General features: G+C 46.7%; 1 protein-coding gene across 1 annotated transcript in view; it reads left to right on the top strand.

Moving 5' to 3' along the window:
- The first annotated feature begins 1,691 nt into the window (after positions 1 to 1,691).
- The window catches only part of LIG3 (DNA ligase 3), a 69,281-nt gene continuing 55,580 nt past the window's right edge, over positions 1,692 to 15,392 (top strand). Inside the window, exons 1-6 of the mRNA XM_063953834.1 lie at positions 1,692 to 2,029; positions 3,427 to 3,886; positions 4,833 to 4,976; positions 9,173 to 9,367; positions 9,572 to 9,723; positions 9,844 to 10,010. Coding sequence (XP_063809904.1) covers positions 3,433 to 3,886; positions 4,833 to 4,976; positions 9,173 to 9,367; positions 9,572 to 9,723; positions 9,844 to 10,010 — 1,112 coding nt within the window. The 5' untranslated portion in view covers positions 1,692 to 2,029; positions 3,427 to 3,432. The remainder of the gene's footprint in view (positions 2,030 to 3,426; positions 3,887 to 4,832; positions 4,977 to 9,172; positions 9,368 to 9,571; positions 9,724 to 9,843; positions 10,011 to 15,392) is intronic.

The raw sequence follows: 15,392 nt of genomic DNA, 5'->3' as shown, positions 1-15,392 counted from the left end.
GCACACACCAGAGCGCTATATATATACAGGGATAACCTTATATAAGTGTTTTTCCCCTTATAGCTGCTGTATGTTTTAATACTGCGCCTAATTAGTGCCCCCCTCTCTTTTTTTAACCCTTTCTGTCTGCAGGGAAGAGCCAGGGAGCTTCCCTCCAACTGAGCTGTGAGGTAAAATGGCGCCAGTGTGCTGAGGAGATAGGCTCCGCCCCCTTTTCGGCGGCCTTATCTCCCGGTTTTTTGTATATTCTGGCAGGGGTTAAATGCATCCATATAGCCCAGGAGCTATATGTGATGCATTTTTTGCCATGTAAGGTATTTCTGTAATGTTTTATTGCGTCTCAGGACGCCCCCCCCCCCCAGCGCCCTGCACCCTCAGTGACCGGAGTATGAAGTGTGCTGAGAGCAATGGCGCACAGCTGCAGTGCTGTGCGCTACCTTATTGAAGACAGGAACGTCTTCTGCCGCCGATTTTCCCGGACCTCTTCGCTCTTCTGGCTCTGTAAGGGGGCCGGCGGCGCGGCTCCGGGACCCATCCAGGCTGGACCTGTGATCGTCCCTCTGGAGCTAATGTCCAGTAGCCAAGAAGCCCAATCCACTCTGCACGCAGGTGAGTTCGCTTCTTCTCCCCTTAGTCCCTCGATGCAGTGAGCCTGTTGCCAGCAGGTCTCACTGAAAATAACAAACCTAAACTAAAACTTTCACTAAGAAGCTCAGGAGAGCCCCTAGTGTGCACCCTTCTCGTCGGGCACAGAAATCTAACTGAGGCTTGGAGGAGGGTCATAGGGGGAGGAGCCAGTGCACACCAGTTAGTCCTAAAGCTTTCTTTAGATGTGCCCAGTCTCCTGCGGAGCCGCTATTCCCCATGGTCCTTACGGAGTCCCCAGCATCCACTTAGGACGTTAGAGAAATATAGATATACAGATATATAGATATATAGATATATATATTATATATATATATATATATATATATATATATATATATATATACTGCTCCATCAGCACTGGGAGTACGGTAGATGCTAGAATCAAGTGGGCTAAGGGACCTTTTCCGTCTGGGGGAGGAGTCACAACACAAGGGGGAGGAGCTAGGCCAGCAGGATAGTTCCTCTACTATCCACGCCACCAACTATTACCTTTAGTAATCAGGTGGCGAGCGAAGCGAGCCACCGAGCCCGAAGCGTGGCGAGCGAAGCGTGGCGAGCGAAGCGAGCCCGCGAGGGTACTTTTCGGGTACCCTGCTCGCCCGTAGCTCCTCCCCCTGGTGACGTGTCTCCTCCCCTAGAAACGTCAGAAGGTCCCTTCTCCCACTCCGAGATAGAATCAACCCTGGGAGTACCCTCTATATATACTTCTTCATCACTGGGCACTGTGTTGTGTGTACGTTATATATATATTATACACACACAATGCCCAGTGATAAAGTAGTATATACAGAGGGTACTCCCAGTGCTGGAACAGTATATCAATATATATATCAATCAGTATATATCAGTATATCACATGCAGCCTGTATTGTAAGCTAGTATCACTGTGAGCAGGTCGTCCCATTCCCCATTGATGAGTGCTGTAGAGGAGTACTACTGTCCCCGCCCTCAATCCCACCTCTGATTCCGCCTCAAATCCTGCCTCCTGCCAACCCTGCTGTAGGGTTTTAAAGCATGCACAAGTCGTGTGTGCGTGCGAGTCTGTCTCAGTCCCTCCCCTTAGCTGTGCCTTGCGCGTGCGCGCCGTACTATACAGGAGAACACGTGGCTCTTCCGCCAGTGACACCAACACAACACTACGTGGTGACGTCCTATTACAGTTTATTTTTGTCCTCACATAATTATTTATCCTGCACCTTTAAGGGTGACGTCACCCGCTCCCCGCTGCTTTTCCTTAGCGCTGAAAGGTTAGTCTTCTCTCTGGATTTAAAGGGGCAGTTGCAGCTGCCTGAGGCCTCCTAGGCCTGAAGCTATCCTCGGTCTTTCCTGAATGTCTCTGCTCACCAGCTACGGGGGATGTGTTGCAGGTCCGTGATCAAAGGTAAAGTGGGATAGGGCGCCGCCGAATACTGTGGGCATGTGAGGAGAGCGGTGTGCTTAGCCCATGGGCTCCTCTCCCGCCGTCCTACTATATGGCCACTTAGGGCCACGTCTCCTGCCCAGCCAGCATATGTAACCTGGAATGGGCTGTTGCTCACAGCGTGGAGTATGCCGGTTACCAGTGCAGTGACTGCTCCTAGCTGCTGCATTGTGCTGCTCAGTCCATGGCTCTTGTACAGGGCTCTTATACTGTAGTTCTCCCTGATTTATATTACTCCCATGTCTAGGCTGACCATATTATCCATTTAACCTAAGACACTGATGAATTACACAGGTTCTGTGGCTGCTTAAAACCAGGTGAAATGCAGGCTCGTAGTCAGCCAGCCAGCCACAAAACCTGTGTAATTCATGTGTCCCAGGTTAAAGGGCCTATGACCATGTCTCGGGTGATCACCATGCCAGACTCGCCACATGTCCCAGGTGGTGTAACAGCTGCTGCTGGCATCTCTGCTATCTTCTCTTGTGTTGAGGGTCCATCCTGCTTTTCTGTGCTGCTATACTTTCCACATGTTGGTTGTGTAAAGATAAACTCTATTCTAAGACAGTTTGTACCAAACCAGTGCAAAGACTTAACATCCAGGAGGATCCTACATTTAAATCTGTAAATGATCATCATGACATTAATGAGAAAAACTGCGCAACTCAATGAAATACATGCAAAATATACTGGTCATTGCTATAGTTATTACAATAGGCTATTATTTGAAAATGCAGGCAGATCTCAAATAAAAATTGTATTTATGTTCTCATTTTAATTATTTTCACAAGATGTCAAATGTGCACTTGATCAACACAGACTAATTTGCTATATACCTTATGATTTTGTTTTCAGGCAGTGTATTTGTTCACATATCCAGTTGTGAGTCATATATTAATTGATGCCTCAGATTGACAGTAGGCGGGTCGCACCTGGGAATGTGTACACGGGTGCTTCCCAGGTGAGACACGGCTTGAGACCCCTTCAGTCTTGCGGCCCGACCCGGCATATTGCCGGGTTGGTGACGTCACCTCTGACGCTACCGGAGGCGGTGCTTGGAGATAATCATCTCCAAGCACCGCCTCCTCCTATGCAGAAAACGGGTGCCGGGTCGCCTTGACCCGGCATACCCGTTCACACTGCACTGTATCCCGAGACGATCCCGGATTCAACCCTGGTCGAGACCTGGGATGAAATACTGGGACGCTCGTTCCCGGATATTCTTACAGGACCCTTTCACACTGAGCAAATTCCCGGGTTGATGCGCGTTCATGTGCAATAACCCGGGAAATTTTTGTCAGTTGAAAGGTATATTATTCCCCTTGGTTGTAACTGACCACTATTATGTTTTTATTCCCAAGGTTTTTATGAGAAGAATATATAAGCTTTATCATCAGACGGCAAGGACATTCTTCCATCTGTCAACAAAGATCCCTTCGCACTCTGCTTCTCCCTTACGCCACCACGTCTCTCACCTACCCAGTTTCTTCACTTTTCATTTAAATTTTGTTGTACAAATTACTAGCTGTCACAGCATGGCAGAGCAGCGTTACTGTGTGGAATATGCCAAGCGTGGCACTGCCGGATGCAAGAAGTGCAAGGAGAAGATAGCTAAAGGATTGCTGCGGATTGGAAAAGTGGTTCCGAATCCTTTTAGTGAATCCGCAGGAGACATGAAGGAGTGGTATCACGTCAAGTGCATATTTGAAAAACTGGAGCGTGCACGGGCAACCACCAAGAAGATTGATGACTTGACAGAGCTTGAAGGCTGGCAGGAACTGCAGGACCCTGAGAAAGAGCTGATTAACCAACATGTAAAAGGTAGTGGCTTCTAGAAGGTTGTTTACAAATTTGGGGTTTTATAAAGAAAAATATTTATAGACACTATTTTTTGCTTAATTTGTTACATACAAAAGCAATTCAGTTCTAACAGGTGCAAATGCATGATTTATAAGGGGGATCTCCAGAGATGGGATGGAGACTAAGGTGACCCAGTATATGCCGGGTCTGTTAAACTGTTCATTTGCTTCATTAGTCCGTGCCCCTCTCGCAATGTGATTCACAGGTCTGAATAGGGGGCAGGGCTAAAATAGCAGACTGCTTCAGATGGCTCAGGGAGGTTTCTGGTACTCAGAACTGCCCCCTCCCGACGTGTGTGCCGCTGGACAATGAGAGCGCGATACCCAGAACCATGCCTTCCTTCTGTCCCAACATATTAGACACTGATCCCCACCAGCAGCCAGCCCCATCACTGTTCCCTGGCATCATTGATCATGTGCTGGTTATGAATAATTTTCCTGTTGCAGTATGAAGCAGCCTTTTTACATTTTAACCCTAGAACTCTTATGTTCACACCGCTGTCAAAATGTGAAATCAACATATTGGCAGCTTTTGTAATGTAATTTGCAAGTGTCCCATAATAAATGTCTAAGGTGCTGCTTTACTGCTAGATTGGCAGAGGAAGGTGTTATAATATAGAGCCTCCTTTTTATTCACAAGTGTCATTCTTTAATAACCTTGATTCACTGTGCCTTCTTGCATTGCATTAAAGTTTTTCTGTATACCGTCAGTTTAATTATTCACAAACTGAAGTCTGCAGTTAAGTAAAATAATGTACTATGCAGCAGTTTCTAGCCTCCATACAAAAATGTCTGTATCAGCTACTCTATTTAAAGATTGTTTTTAAAGTTAAATATTCTGGCAACTGCTTAGCTTTGAATGTGTTGAATAGTGTTTTCCTATTACATTTATTTGATGTTATTTACAGAGCTTGCCGCTAAAGTAGGTGCTGCACCAACTCCTCGGAAAAAGACACCATCAAAGGCAAACCAATCAGCAGCAGCACAGGGTGCAACTCCCACTAAAACAGCTGCTGCAAGTCCTTCGCCTTTGAAATTTTCTGGCTTTTCAGGTAGGTGTTTGTCATCGTCATTCACATGTGATTTACAGAGAAAACTGTAACCAATCGCTAGTGTAAAGGTGGGTACACACTAGGCGATGTGCTCTATGAGCAACGTCGCCTAGTGTTTCCCCTCCCGGGACAGTGCATATACACTGAGCGATATGCAAACCATATCGCTCAGTGACGTCATGCCACAGCCGGGCCGTGCATTCAGTTTTTAGACGACAGTCCAAATTGAGCTGCTTGCACGGCCAACAGCGAGGGTCGTTAAGGATCCGCGAGGCAGTGCATCGCTCGGCGGCATACACACTTAGCGATAAAGTAAACTACGTCGCTCAGGAAGGGTCAAAATGAGCGATGTAGTTTAATTTATCGCTAAGTGTGTACCCACCTTAAGTAAATGAAAATAACAAATTAAAAATAAATAATTACAATAAAGAAAAAATAAAAATTAATGGAAGGGGAAAGGTAGGAGTAAAACATCAGCCTAAAATTACATGAAAACCGTAATAACAAATGGTATTTCGATGTAAATGTAAACAGCTTTTTTTTTCTTTTTTTTTTTTTTTCTTATATAATTTTGGTTGGATGTGAATCAAAACTTGCACCCCGTCTGGAGTGTTGAAGTAAAGTTCAGCTGCAGTGTTCCCTACCTTGCCCTGTACTATTATCTTCAAGCAGCTGTTTTTCAATCGACCCAGAAACTTTGATTGATCGGGAGCTGCTGCATCAAAGTTTTTGGGCCATTTGAATAACATCTGTTTGAAATAATAGTACAGCGCAAGGTAGGGAATACTGCAGACGGAGTGCACGTATTGGTTCACCTCCAACCAAAATTATTTAAAAAGGCTGTTTACATTAACATTTGATTTTACTGTTTTAATTCTAGGCTGATGTTTTAAATCTTACCTTTCCCCCTTTTCAAACTCATTAGCACGGCATTCTAATCCTGTTTATTGATCATCACATGATGGTTAAAGTTCAAGCTGTTGATATACAAAAGTTTGTTGGTCACAGATGTATGCACAGAAAACCATTTAATCAAATTTAGCACAGCTACGATCATTCACACTGACATGCGGGGGGACGCCCAGCACAGGGCTAGTCTGCCCCGCATGTCAGTGCCGGCCCCCCAGCAGAAGTGCAAAGGCATCGCACAGCGGTGATGCCTTTGCACTTCAAGAGTAGCTCCCGGCCAGCGCAGCTTTATCATGCTGGCCGGGAGCTACTCATCGCTCCCCGGCCCGCAGCGGCTGCATGTGACGTCACGCAGCTGCTGTGGCCTGCCCCCCCGTACGGTCCGGCCACGCCTGCGTTGGCCGGACCGCTCCCTTGAAACGGCGGCCAAACGCTGCCATTCCGCCCCCTCCCGCCCAGCGATCGCCTCTGCCTGTCAATCGGTTTCCACTGTGAAGCTGAGAGGTTCCAGTGTCTTATTCTACCCACTAGGCCAGAGGTTTCCAAATGCTGGCCAGGTTTTAAGTATATCCATGACTCCGCTTAGATGGTTAAATCAAATTGACTGAGCTACTAGTTAAGTCACATGTGGCCAGACATGGATATACTTAAAACCTGAAACATTAGGGTGTCTTGAGTACCGCGTTTGGGAGCCACTGCACTAGGCCATATCCTACGTAAAGTATCAGGTGCAGTAGCTCTGCTCCCTAGGTTATGTGCTTTTCCAAATAGTTTCAGATATTGAAGTGTGTGTGTGTGTGAGAGTGTGTGTGTGGCTTTAAAAACAATAGTTTTTAGTAAAGTTTGCAGTAATAGGGTACATAAGATGGGCATATACAGTAACGTAATCAGAAAACATTATAAACAGAAACTATGTCAGCAGGGTACTTCGAAGACAAACTAATGTACATACGTACAATTAAAGTCCAAACAGCATATGCATAATACCAAAAGGCCCTGCTGTAAAATGGGCTAATTGAACAGATAGAATATACATAAAGGGGACCAGAACTAGTGTAGAGCAAGGGAAACCTATGTAAGGTACAAAGGTGACTTCACATGAGGTGAGTATGTAGATTTGGTAGCAGGGTATGTATTCAGTCTACACCTTTATCATTCTTATAAAACACAGGTCAGGGATACAGACGTCTAGGCAGTGACACAATGTCTGCATTGCTTCTGTTTCCTGAATTTCTACACATTTATAGGTAGAAGATGCAGAATTAGAATTATCCGCAGCAGTCAAAATGTAGTGATTGTGTTTTGTATCTAGAGCTATTGAGTGAACCATCCACATAACTTCCATAGACTGTTCTACACAACTAGCTCCCCTTTATGCAGTCCACACCAAACTGTTTTCTTTTGACACTTGCGTAACCCACTGACCTCGGGCCAGCATTGCTGTGTGACTGATCTTGTAGCCCACTAAAAACCTTTGCAATTTGACTAGACCATTTGCAATATAATAATAATAATAAAATTATTTATTTATTATTATTTATATAACGCACTTTCTCCAACAGGACTCAAGGCGCTTTACAGACATCAAAAACAATGCACATAATACAGAAGATTTAAGTAATACAGCAGTTGATAAGCCACACAGACCTAAAAGAACCTTGAGCACACAGAAAGCATAATGCGTGATTGGTGTAGGCATTTTGGATAATAACCTCCAAGGGTTGTGTATTCCACCCTCGCAAGGTACCAGGTGCGGCAGCCATCTTGGGCGTACTACGTAGGATTACCCAGGGTGGAATAGTCTACCCCTATAAGAGATAACACAAAATGGGGAGATTGCAGAGTCCTAAAGTTCAGAGTAGGGCTCCAACAAAACCATCCGGTCCATGTATTTTTCATCCCATCCACAAGCGCACCAGATAAGGCAGCCATGTTGGGCGCACTACGAAGGTTACACTGTGGGAGATGAGCCATACAAGGGCCAAAGGCATGTATGGGAAAACTGACGTGTGTAGTAGTATGCTATACCCTGCATGGAAAGATCAAATGAAGCACACCCTGCCCACGGAGGAACCATCCAAGGCAGCCATCTGTGGCGCACTTTTTTTTTCCATGTGTATAAAAATCCTATTTCTGTATAGATTTGTAAGATTGCTAGCAGAGCCTTCTTTCCTTTTTTGTCTGTCTGTTATTAACCAGTCTTGTTTTATTACTGTATTTAAGTACAACAGAATATGCTGGAGCTATGTCAATAACTGTTAAATGAATGTCGTTAAAGAGAAAAAGTAATTGAGACTATACAATTTAACTTAATGCCTAAACATATCCTGTATTTGTGACCAAGTTGGCAGAAATGGCACTCATATTGTGTGCATGGAACGAAATGAGGATATTTGTTATGTTGAATTGCATGAATCTATGCTCCCCACACCAACACTATCTGTGCCCTTGTGGTAGATAGCCCTATACCATATGTAAGAGATCCACCCAAATCTGACTGATCTCTGCGCTATAGGGAGTCATTCAGGTGTGGTCAGATTTGCTATCATTTCTGCTTCCTTGGAAAGCCACAGGAGGCATCTATTACATCCTGTTGCACTAGTGATCCTAGTTGCATCCCAGGAAGCGGCATCGGATCAAGCCACCCACCATTGGCTGGCTTACAGCACCCATGGTGCTGCATAAGCCGTCCATAACAGAGGCCAGGAAATCTCTGTCCTATGACTGAGATCCCTGGCCTCTTCCCACCCTCTGAACAGTGACGACACACCTTCGTTTTTCCAAACAGAGCACTTTGCTGGCACCTAAAACTGCATCAGATGATCAGTGACAGTCTGATGCTGGTCTGTATCATATGCTGCAGGACACATTTGCGCACGCGTAGTACGGGTCCTGCGCATGCGTTAAGTACCTAAAATCTGTACTTTGCAATCGCACCTGATTGCCCCCTATACAGCTCTTCATAGCCTGCAGTTCACCTACACCCCTATGGCTGGCCTTCACTCAAATCTGCCTACATGCAAAAGTCTCATTGCCATGCAGTCACATCTCTGTATTGCCCATAGTTGCTCATAGTTGTTCTCTTATGGGGGGGTCATTCCGAGTTGATCGTAGCTGTGCTAAATTTGGCACAGCTACGATTCTTCACACTGACATGCGGGGGGACGCCCAGCACAGGGCTAGTCCGCCCCGTATGTCAGTGCCGATTTTGGAACAGTCATGCAGTTATCTAGTCCTATCACATAATGCAGGCATTGAAGAATAAAACAAAAAATGTATCTTCACAGCAAAAGCTGACCCATCATCGCCTGAACCCAGTTCCAGCAGTGGCTCAAGTCTTTCCACAGCAAAGTGTGATCCCAAACACAAGGACTGCCTGCTACGTGAGTTCCGCAAGCTGTGTGCCATGGTAGCGGAACAGCCAAGCTACAATGCAAAGACGCAGATCATCCAAGATTTCCTGACTAAGGGGACCAGTGGAGGTATGGTTTAAACTAATGTTGTAGCTTGCACTGCATATCTGGCAAGGGCATTATATGGAATGAAAAATCAGTATGTAAATAACATCCAGGGTGTTTGAATACATCGGCATTGACTGTACAATATGATCAAATAGTGATTTTACAAAATACGTTGCATGCTGTGATTTATAATGGAAACAATGTCTTGGTTTCACTTTTTTACAGATAGTTTCCATGGAGATACGTATCTTACAGTAAAGCTGCTATTACCAGGTGTTATCAAGAATGTCTATAACCTCAATGACAAACAGATTGTCAAACTCTTCAGTCGTGTGTTTAACTGCAACCTAGAGGAAATGGTTCGGGACCTGGAGCAGGTAAGGCAAGAGGAAAATAAGCCGTTCTCGTAAAGCATGCCTTCACTTACTATGATTTATGATGACATAGTGTACATCTTTGGATCATGTTGCATAAATTTGCCATACATTTGCAAACAGGGAGATGTGTCTGAGACTGTTCGGATCTTCTTTGAAGAGAGCAAATCCTTCTCACCAGCTGCAAAGAGTCTCTTGACAATCCATGACGTAGATGACATACTGAGCCAGCTCTCCAAAATGACCAAAGAAGAAGACCAGCAGAAAGTCCTGGAGGATATTGCCAGCAGGTAACATATTTTATTACGTTTGAAGGAGGAAAATGAGAAGTGTTCTAATCCCAGATCAACAAGGATGTGTATACATCCAAAATCAAACACATTATCACCACTTTATCCTTTGGTGCTTGAATGAAATTATGACCACTTTTCAAAATAGCACCTCCGATGGTATTCTTCAAAGCGGCAAATCTCTTTAAGGCTTCTTATAAAAAAAAAAAATAAAAAAAAATAGAACGTTCTCGGTGTATCACACCTTCAATGTGTTTCACATGCCACAATCCATAATACAGCCCCCTACCGGAAATGGTGGTCTACTTTGTATGTAGACAATAACACATTCACTGGAGCGGCTGAAACTGATTAGGCTCACACTCCTTCTTTCAGTTCACTTTCCATATTTCTATTTCGTCCTAGAGGATTTTGGGCCGCTCAAAGAACCATGGGGTATAGACTGGATCCGCAGGAGACATGGGCACTTTAAGACTTTCAAAAGGGGCGTGACCTGGCTCCTCCCGCTATATCCCCCACCAGACTCCGTTTTAGAAATGTGCCCGGATGAGACACAGGGCACTAGGAGGAGCTCCAAGAGTTTCTCTGAAAGACTTAATGTTAGGTTTTTTATTTTGGGGAGATCTGCCGGCTACAGACTCCCTGCTTCCTGGGCAAGAGGGGAGAGCAGTCTAGACCCACTTCTGATGAGTTCCAGGGCTCTGCTGCTGCTGACAGGATGCCTTCAGCTCCTGATGGGAGATGAACGCCGGGCTCTCCTGGATGCTCCCTCCCACAGCTTGCCGTCCCCCCTCTTCAAGCCAGAAGTCAGAAGACAGGTTAGTAAAAGAAGACTTCTCTTCATCTTTCAAGACGGCATTGTAGAGGTACCGCACAGCGGCTATGCACAGTGCGCGCCATGCTCCCGCTGAGTACACACCGCTGGGTGCAGGGCGCTGGGGGGGGGGCGCCCTGGGGAACATATATTACCTCATATATAAGGCTGGCATAATCCTACAGTGCCCTGGCACTGCCCGCTAACCCCCGCCGGCATATAATTAAATAATAAAAGCGGGAAGAAGCGCGCCATGTTGGGGGCGGTGCTTCTTGCTCACTGGCGCCATTTCCTCCTCCACAAACTGAAGTCGCTGGTCCTTCCTCTCCGCAGCAAGTACCAGGGGGCTAAAAAGACATAGAGGGGGCATATTTATTTATGTAAAACAAGCGCAGACAGCTCTGGGACATCTTTGGTGTTCACAGACCTGCTTATTTGGCGCTGGGGTGTGAGCTGGCTATTTCCCTTTGTGTTCCCTCACTGCTTGGTGTGTGTGCTGTTTCTCAGGTGTCGACATGTCGCAGGCTGATTACTCCTCTCCGGGGGACGATTTGTTGGGGACACCAAATGTTTTGGGAGTGGCGATGTCGGCACCGCCGACTGCAGATTGGTTAAATACTTTGAATGCTTTGCATGCTAGTGTCAAATCATTAAATCAAAAGTTTGATGAGTCTGCGTCTCAATCCCAGGTGTGGAAGAGAACAGTAGAGGACGCTTTATTACAGTTGCAAGACCCTGCAGGGTCACACAAACGTAGTTTTGACCAATTAGTTGACACAGGTACCGACACGGACTCTGATGCCGATGTCGATTATGCTGATTCCAGATTAGATCCAAGATTGGTTAAGAGTATTCAGTATATGATTGTAGCTGTTAAAGATATCTTGAATATTAATGAGGACCCTATTACACCTGAAACCAGGGTCCTGATTTACAAGGAGAAAAAGCGCTCGGTTACTTTTCCTCCTTGTTTTGAACTGAACGCTCTCTTTGATAGCATTAGAAATAACCCTGATAAAAAGTTTCAGATTCCTAAAAGAATCAACGTGGCATACCCTTTTCCCGAGTCGGATAGGGACCCGTGGGAGAATCCCCCCACTGTAGACAAAGCCCTGGCGCGTTTGTCAAAACAGGTAGCCCTCCCTGCAGCTCAGTCGACGACTCTTAAGGAGCCGGCGGACCGTAAGCAGGAGGCTACCCTGAAGGCTATTTTCACTACTACAGGGACGTTGCTCAGGCCTCTTATTGCGTCCGTGTGGGTCAGTAGTGCTATTGAAAAGTGGGCAGACACTTGATCTTCTGATTGGGAGAATCTAGATAGAGATTCCATCCAGGTGACGCTGGGTTATATGTGAGATGCAGCTGCATACTTGAAAGAGGCTGTACGTGACGCTGGCCTCCTTAGTGCTAAGGCGAATGCTATGTCCATTGCGGCTAGACGTGCGCTTTGGACTCATCAGTGGAATGCTGATGCTGACTCCAAAAGGAATATGGAATCCCTTCCCTTCAAGGGAGAACTTTTCGATGAAGGCCTTGCTGATTTAGTGTCAGCAGCTGCCGCGGGTAAATCTACCTTCTTACCCTCGGTTCCTACGCAGCAAAAGAAACAGCCAAATTATCAAATGCATTCCTTTCGGCCCAACAAGTATAGAAGGGGCCGAGGCAACTTCTTTCTGGCTACCAGAGGTAGAGGAAAAAGGGCACCCGCCTCCTCGGGTGTCCAGGAGCAGAGGTCCTCCCCGGCTCCTCCTAAACCCACCGCATGACGCCGGGTCCCCATTACAGGGACCCGCTCAGGTGGGGGCACGTCTCAGGTTTTTCAGTCAGGTCTGGGTTCGCTCGGGTCTAGACCCTTGGGTGTTGAAGATTGTTTCCCAGGGGTACACACTGGAGTTTCAAGACGTGCCCCCTCGCCGGTTTTTCAAATCAGCCTTGCCAGCTTCGCTGCAGGAAAGGGAACTAGTCTGCGGTGCAGTACAAAAATTGTGTCTAAATCAGATTGTGGTCCCGGTACCCCTAGATCAGCAGGGGCAAGGTTTTTATTCAAGCCTGTTCGTGGTGCCGAAGCCGGACGGCTCGGTGAGACCTATTCTCAACCTGAAATCTCTCAACTTATTCCTAGAGAAATTCAAATTCAAGATGGAGTCTCTCAGAGCGGTGATCTCCAGTCTGGAGGAAGGAGAGTTCATGGTCTCCTTGGACATAAAGGACGCTTACCTTCATGTCCCCATTTATCCTCCTCACCAAAGATTCCTGAGGTTTGCTATCCAGGATACGCACTACCAGTTTCAAACGTTGCCGTTTGGTCTGTCCACGGCTCCGAGGATTTTTACCAAAGTAATGGTAGAAATGTTGGTTCTCCTGCGCAGGCAAGGAGTTACAATTATCCCGTACTTGGACGATCTCCTGATAAAGGCGAAGTCCAAAGACAAGTTGTTACAGGACATTGCACTGTCCATGTCAGTTTTGCAACAGCACGGCTGGCTCCTGAACTTACAAAAGTCACAGTTGATCCCGACAACCCGTTTGGCGTTTTTGGGCATGATTCTGGACACTGTCCAGCTGAAGGTTTTTCTCCCTGTGGAGAAAGCTCTGGAAATTCAGAGTTTGGTAAAACTCTTATTGAAACCGAAAACTGTTTCCATTCATCAATGCATTCAATTGCTGGGAAAGATGGTGGCGGCATACGAGGCCCTCCAATTCGGGAGGTTCCATGCCAGAGTGTTTCAGGGGGATCTGTTGGACAAGTGGTCCGGATCCCACCTGCATATGCACCGGAAGATAATTCTATCTCCCAACACCAGGGTCTCCCTCCTGTGGTGGCTCAACAGCTCTCACCTCCTTGCAGGACGTCTGTTCAGGATCCAGGACTGGATCTTAGTGACCATGGATGCAAGTCTCCGAGGTTGGGGGGCAGTCACTCTGGGGGTGACCTTCCAGGGAAGATGGTCAAGTCCAGAAACTCATCTACACATCAACGTTCTGGAACTGAGGGCCATTTACAACGGCCTTCTACAAGCAGAACATCTTCTTCGAGACCTGCCGGTTCTGATTCAATCGGACAATGTCACGGCAGTAGCTTACATAAACTGCCAAGGCGGCACAAGAAGCAGAGCGGCAATGGCAGAAGCCACAAAGATTCTTCGCTGGGCGGAGAGGCATACAAGTGCTCTGTCGGCAATATTCATTCCGGGAGTGGACAACTGGGAAGCGGACTTCCTCAGCAGACACGACCTAAATCCAGGAGAGTGGAGCCTCCATCCGGAGGTCTTCACGCTGTGACAAAACGATGGGGGGTTCCCCATATAGACATGATGGCGTCTCACCTCAACAAGAAACTTCCAAGGTATTGCTCTTGGTCCAGGGACCCTCAGGCGTACGCGGTGGATGCACTGACAACACCCTGGGTGTTCCCCTCAGTGTATGTGTTCCCTCCGGTTCCTCTCATCCCAAAGGTGCTGAAGCTTCTAAAAAGGACAAGCATTCCGGCGATCCTTGTGGTCCCGGACTGGCCAAGGAGAACTTGGTACCCGGATCTTCTGCCGTTACTTGTCGACGATCCCTGGCCTCTTCCTCTGCGCGAGGACCTGCTGCGGCAGGGGCCGTTCGTCTATCAAGACTTACAGCGGCTACGTTTGACGGCATGGCGGTTGAGCGCCAGATTTTAGCCCAAAAGGGTATTCCCAGTGAAGTCATACCTACTCTTGTCCTGGCCAGGAAGGGTGTGACGTCTAAGCACTATCACCGTATTTGGAGGAAATATATTTCCTGGTGCGAGTCTAAGAAAGCTCATGTGGAGAAATTTGACCTTGGCCGTTTTCTCCATTTTCTACAAAATGGTGTGGATGAAGGCTTAAATTGGGCTCCATTAAAGTACAGATTTCTGCTTTGTCCATTTTCTTTCAAAAACGACTGGCCCCACTTCCTGAGGTGCAGACCTTTGTGAAAGGGGTGTTGCATATCCAACCTCCTTTTGTGTCCCCTGTGGCACCTTGGGACCTTAACGTGGTGTTATCATTCCTTCAGTCACATTGGTTTGAACCTTTACGTAAAGTGGAGTTGAAATTCCTCACTTGGAAGGTTGTCATTTTATTGGCATTGGCATCCGCTAGGCGGGTGTCAGAGTTGGCGGCCTTGTCTCACAAGAGCCCTTATTTGATCTTCCATGAAGATCGTGCTGAGTTAAGAACTCCACAACAATTTCTGCCAAAGGTGGTTTCCTCTTTTCATATTAACCAACCTATTGTGGTGCCAGTGGATACTGGCGCTTTGGTTGCGGATAAGTCTCTAGATGTGGTCAGAGCCTTGAAAATCTATGTAGCCAGAACGGCTCCATTGCGGAAAACAGAGTCTCTGTTTATTTTATACGCTCCCAATAAGATTGGATGTCCTGCTTCCAAGCAGACCATTGCACGCTGGATTTGTCAAACAATTCAGCAGGCTTATTCCGCGGCAGGCTTGCCGTTACCGATATCGGTGTATGCCCATTCCACTAGGAAGGTGGGCTCCTCCTGGGCGGCTGCCCGGGGTGTCTCGGCATTGCAACTTTGCCGAGCTGCTACTTGGTC

This window comes from Pseudophryne corroboree, chromosome 2, assembly GCF_028390025.1.
Source record: "Pseudophryne corroboree isolate aPseCor3 chromosome 2, aPseCor3.hap2, whole genome shotgun sequence".
NCBI classification, from domain to species: Eukaryota; Metazoa; Chordata; class Amphibia; order Anura; family Myobatrachidae; genus Pseudophryne; species Pseudophryne corroboree.
This window is presented reverse-complemented; position numbering and strand designations above follow the sequence as displayed.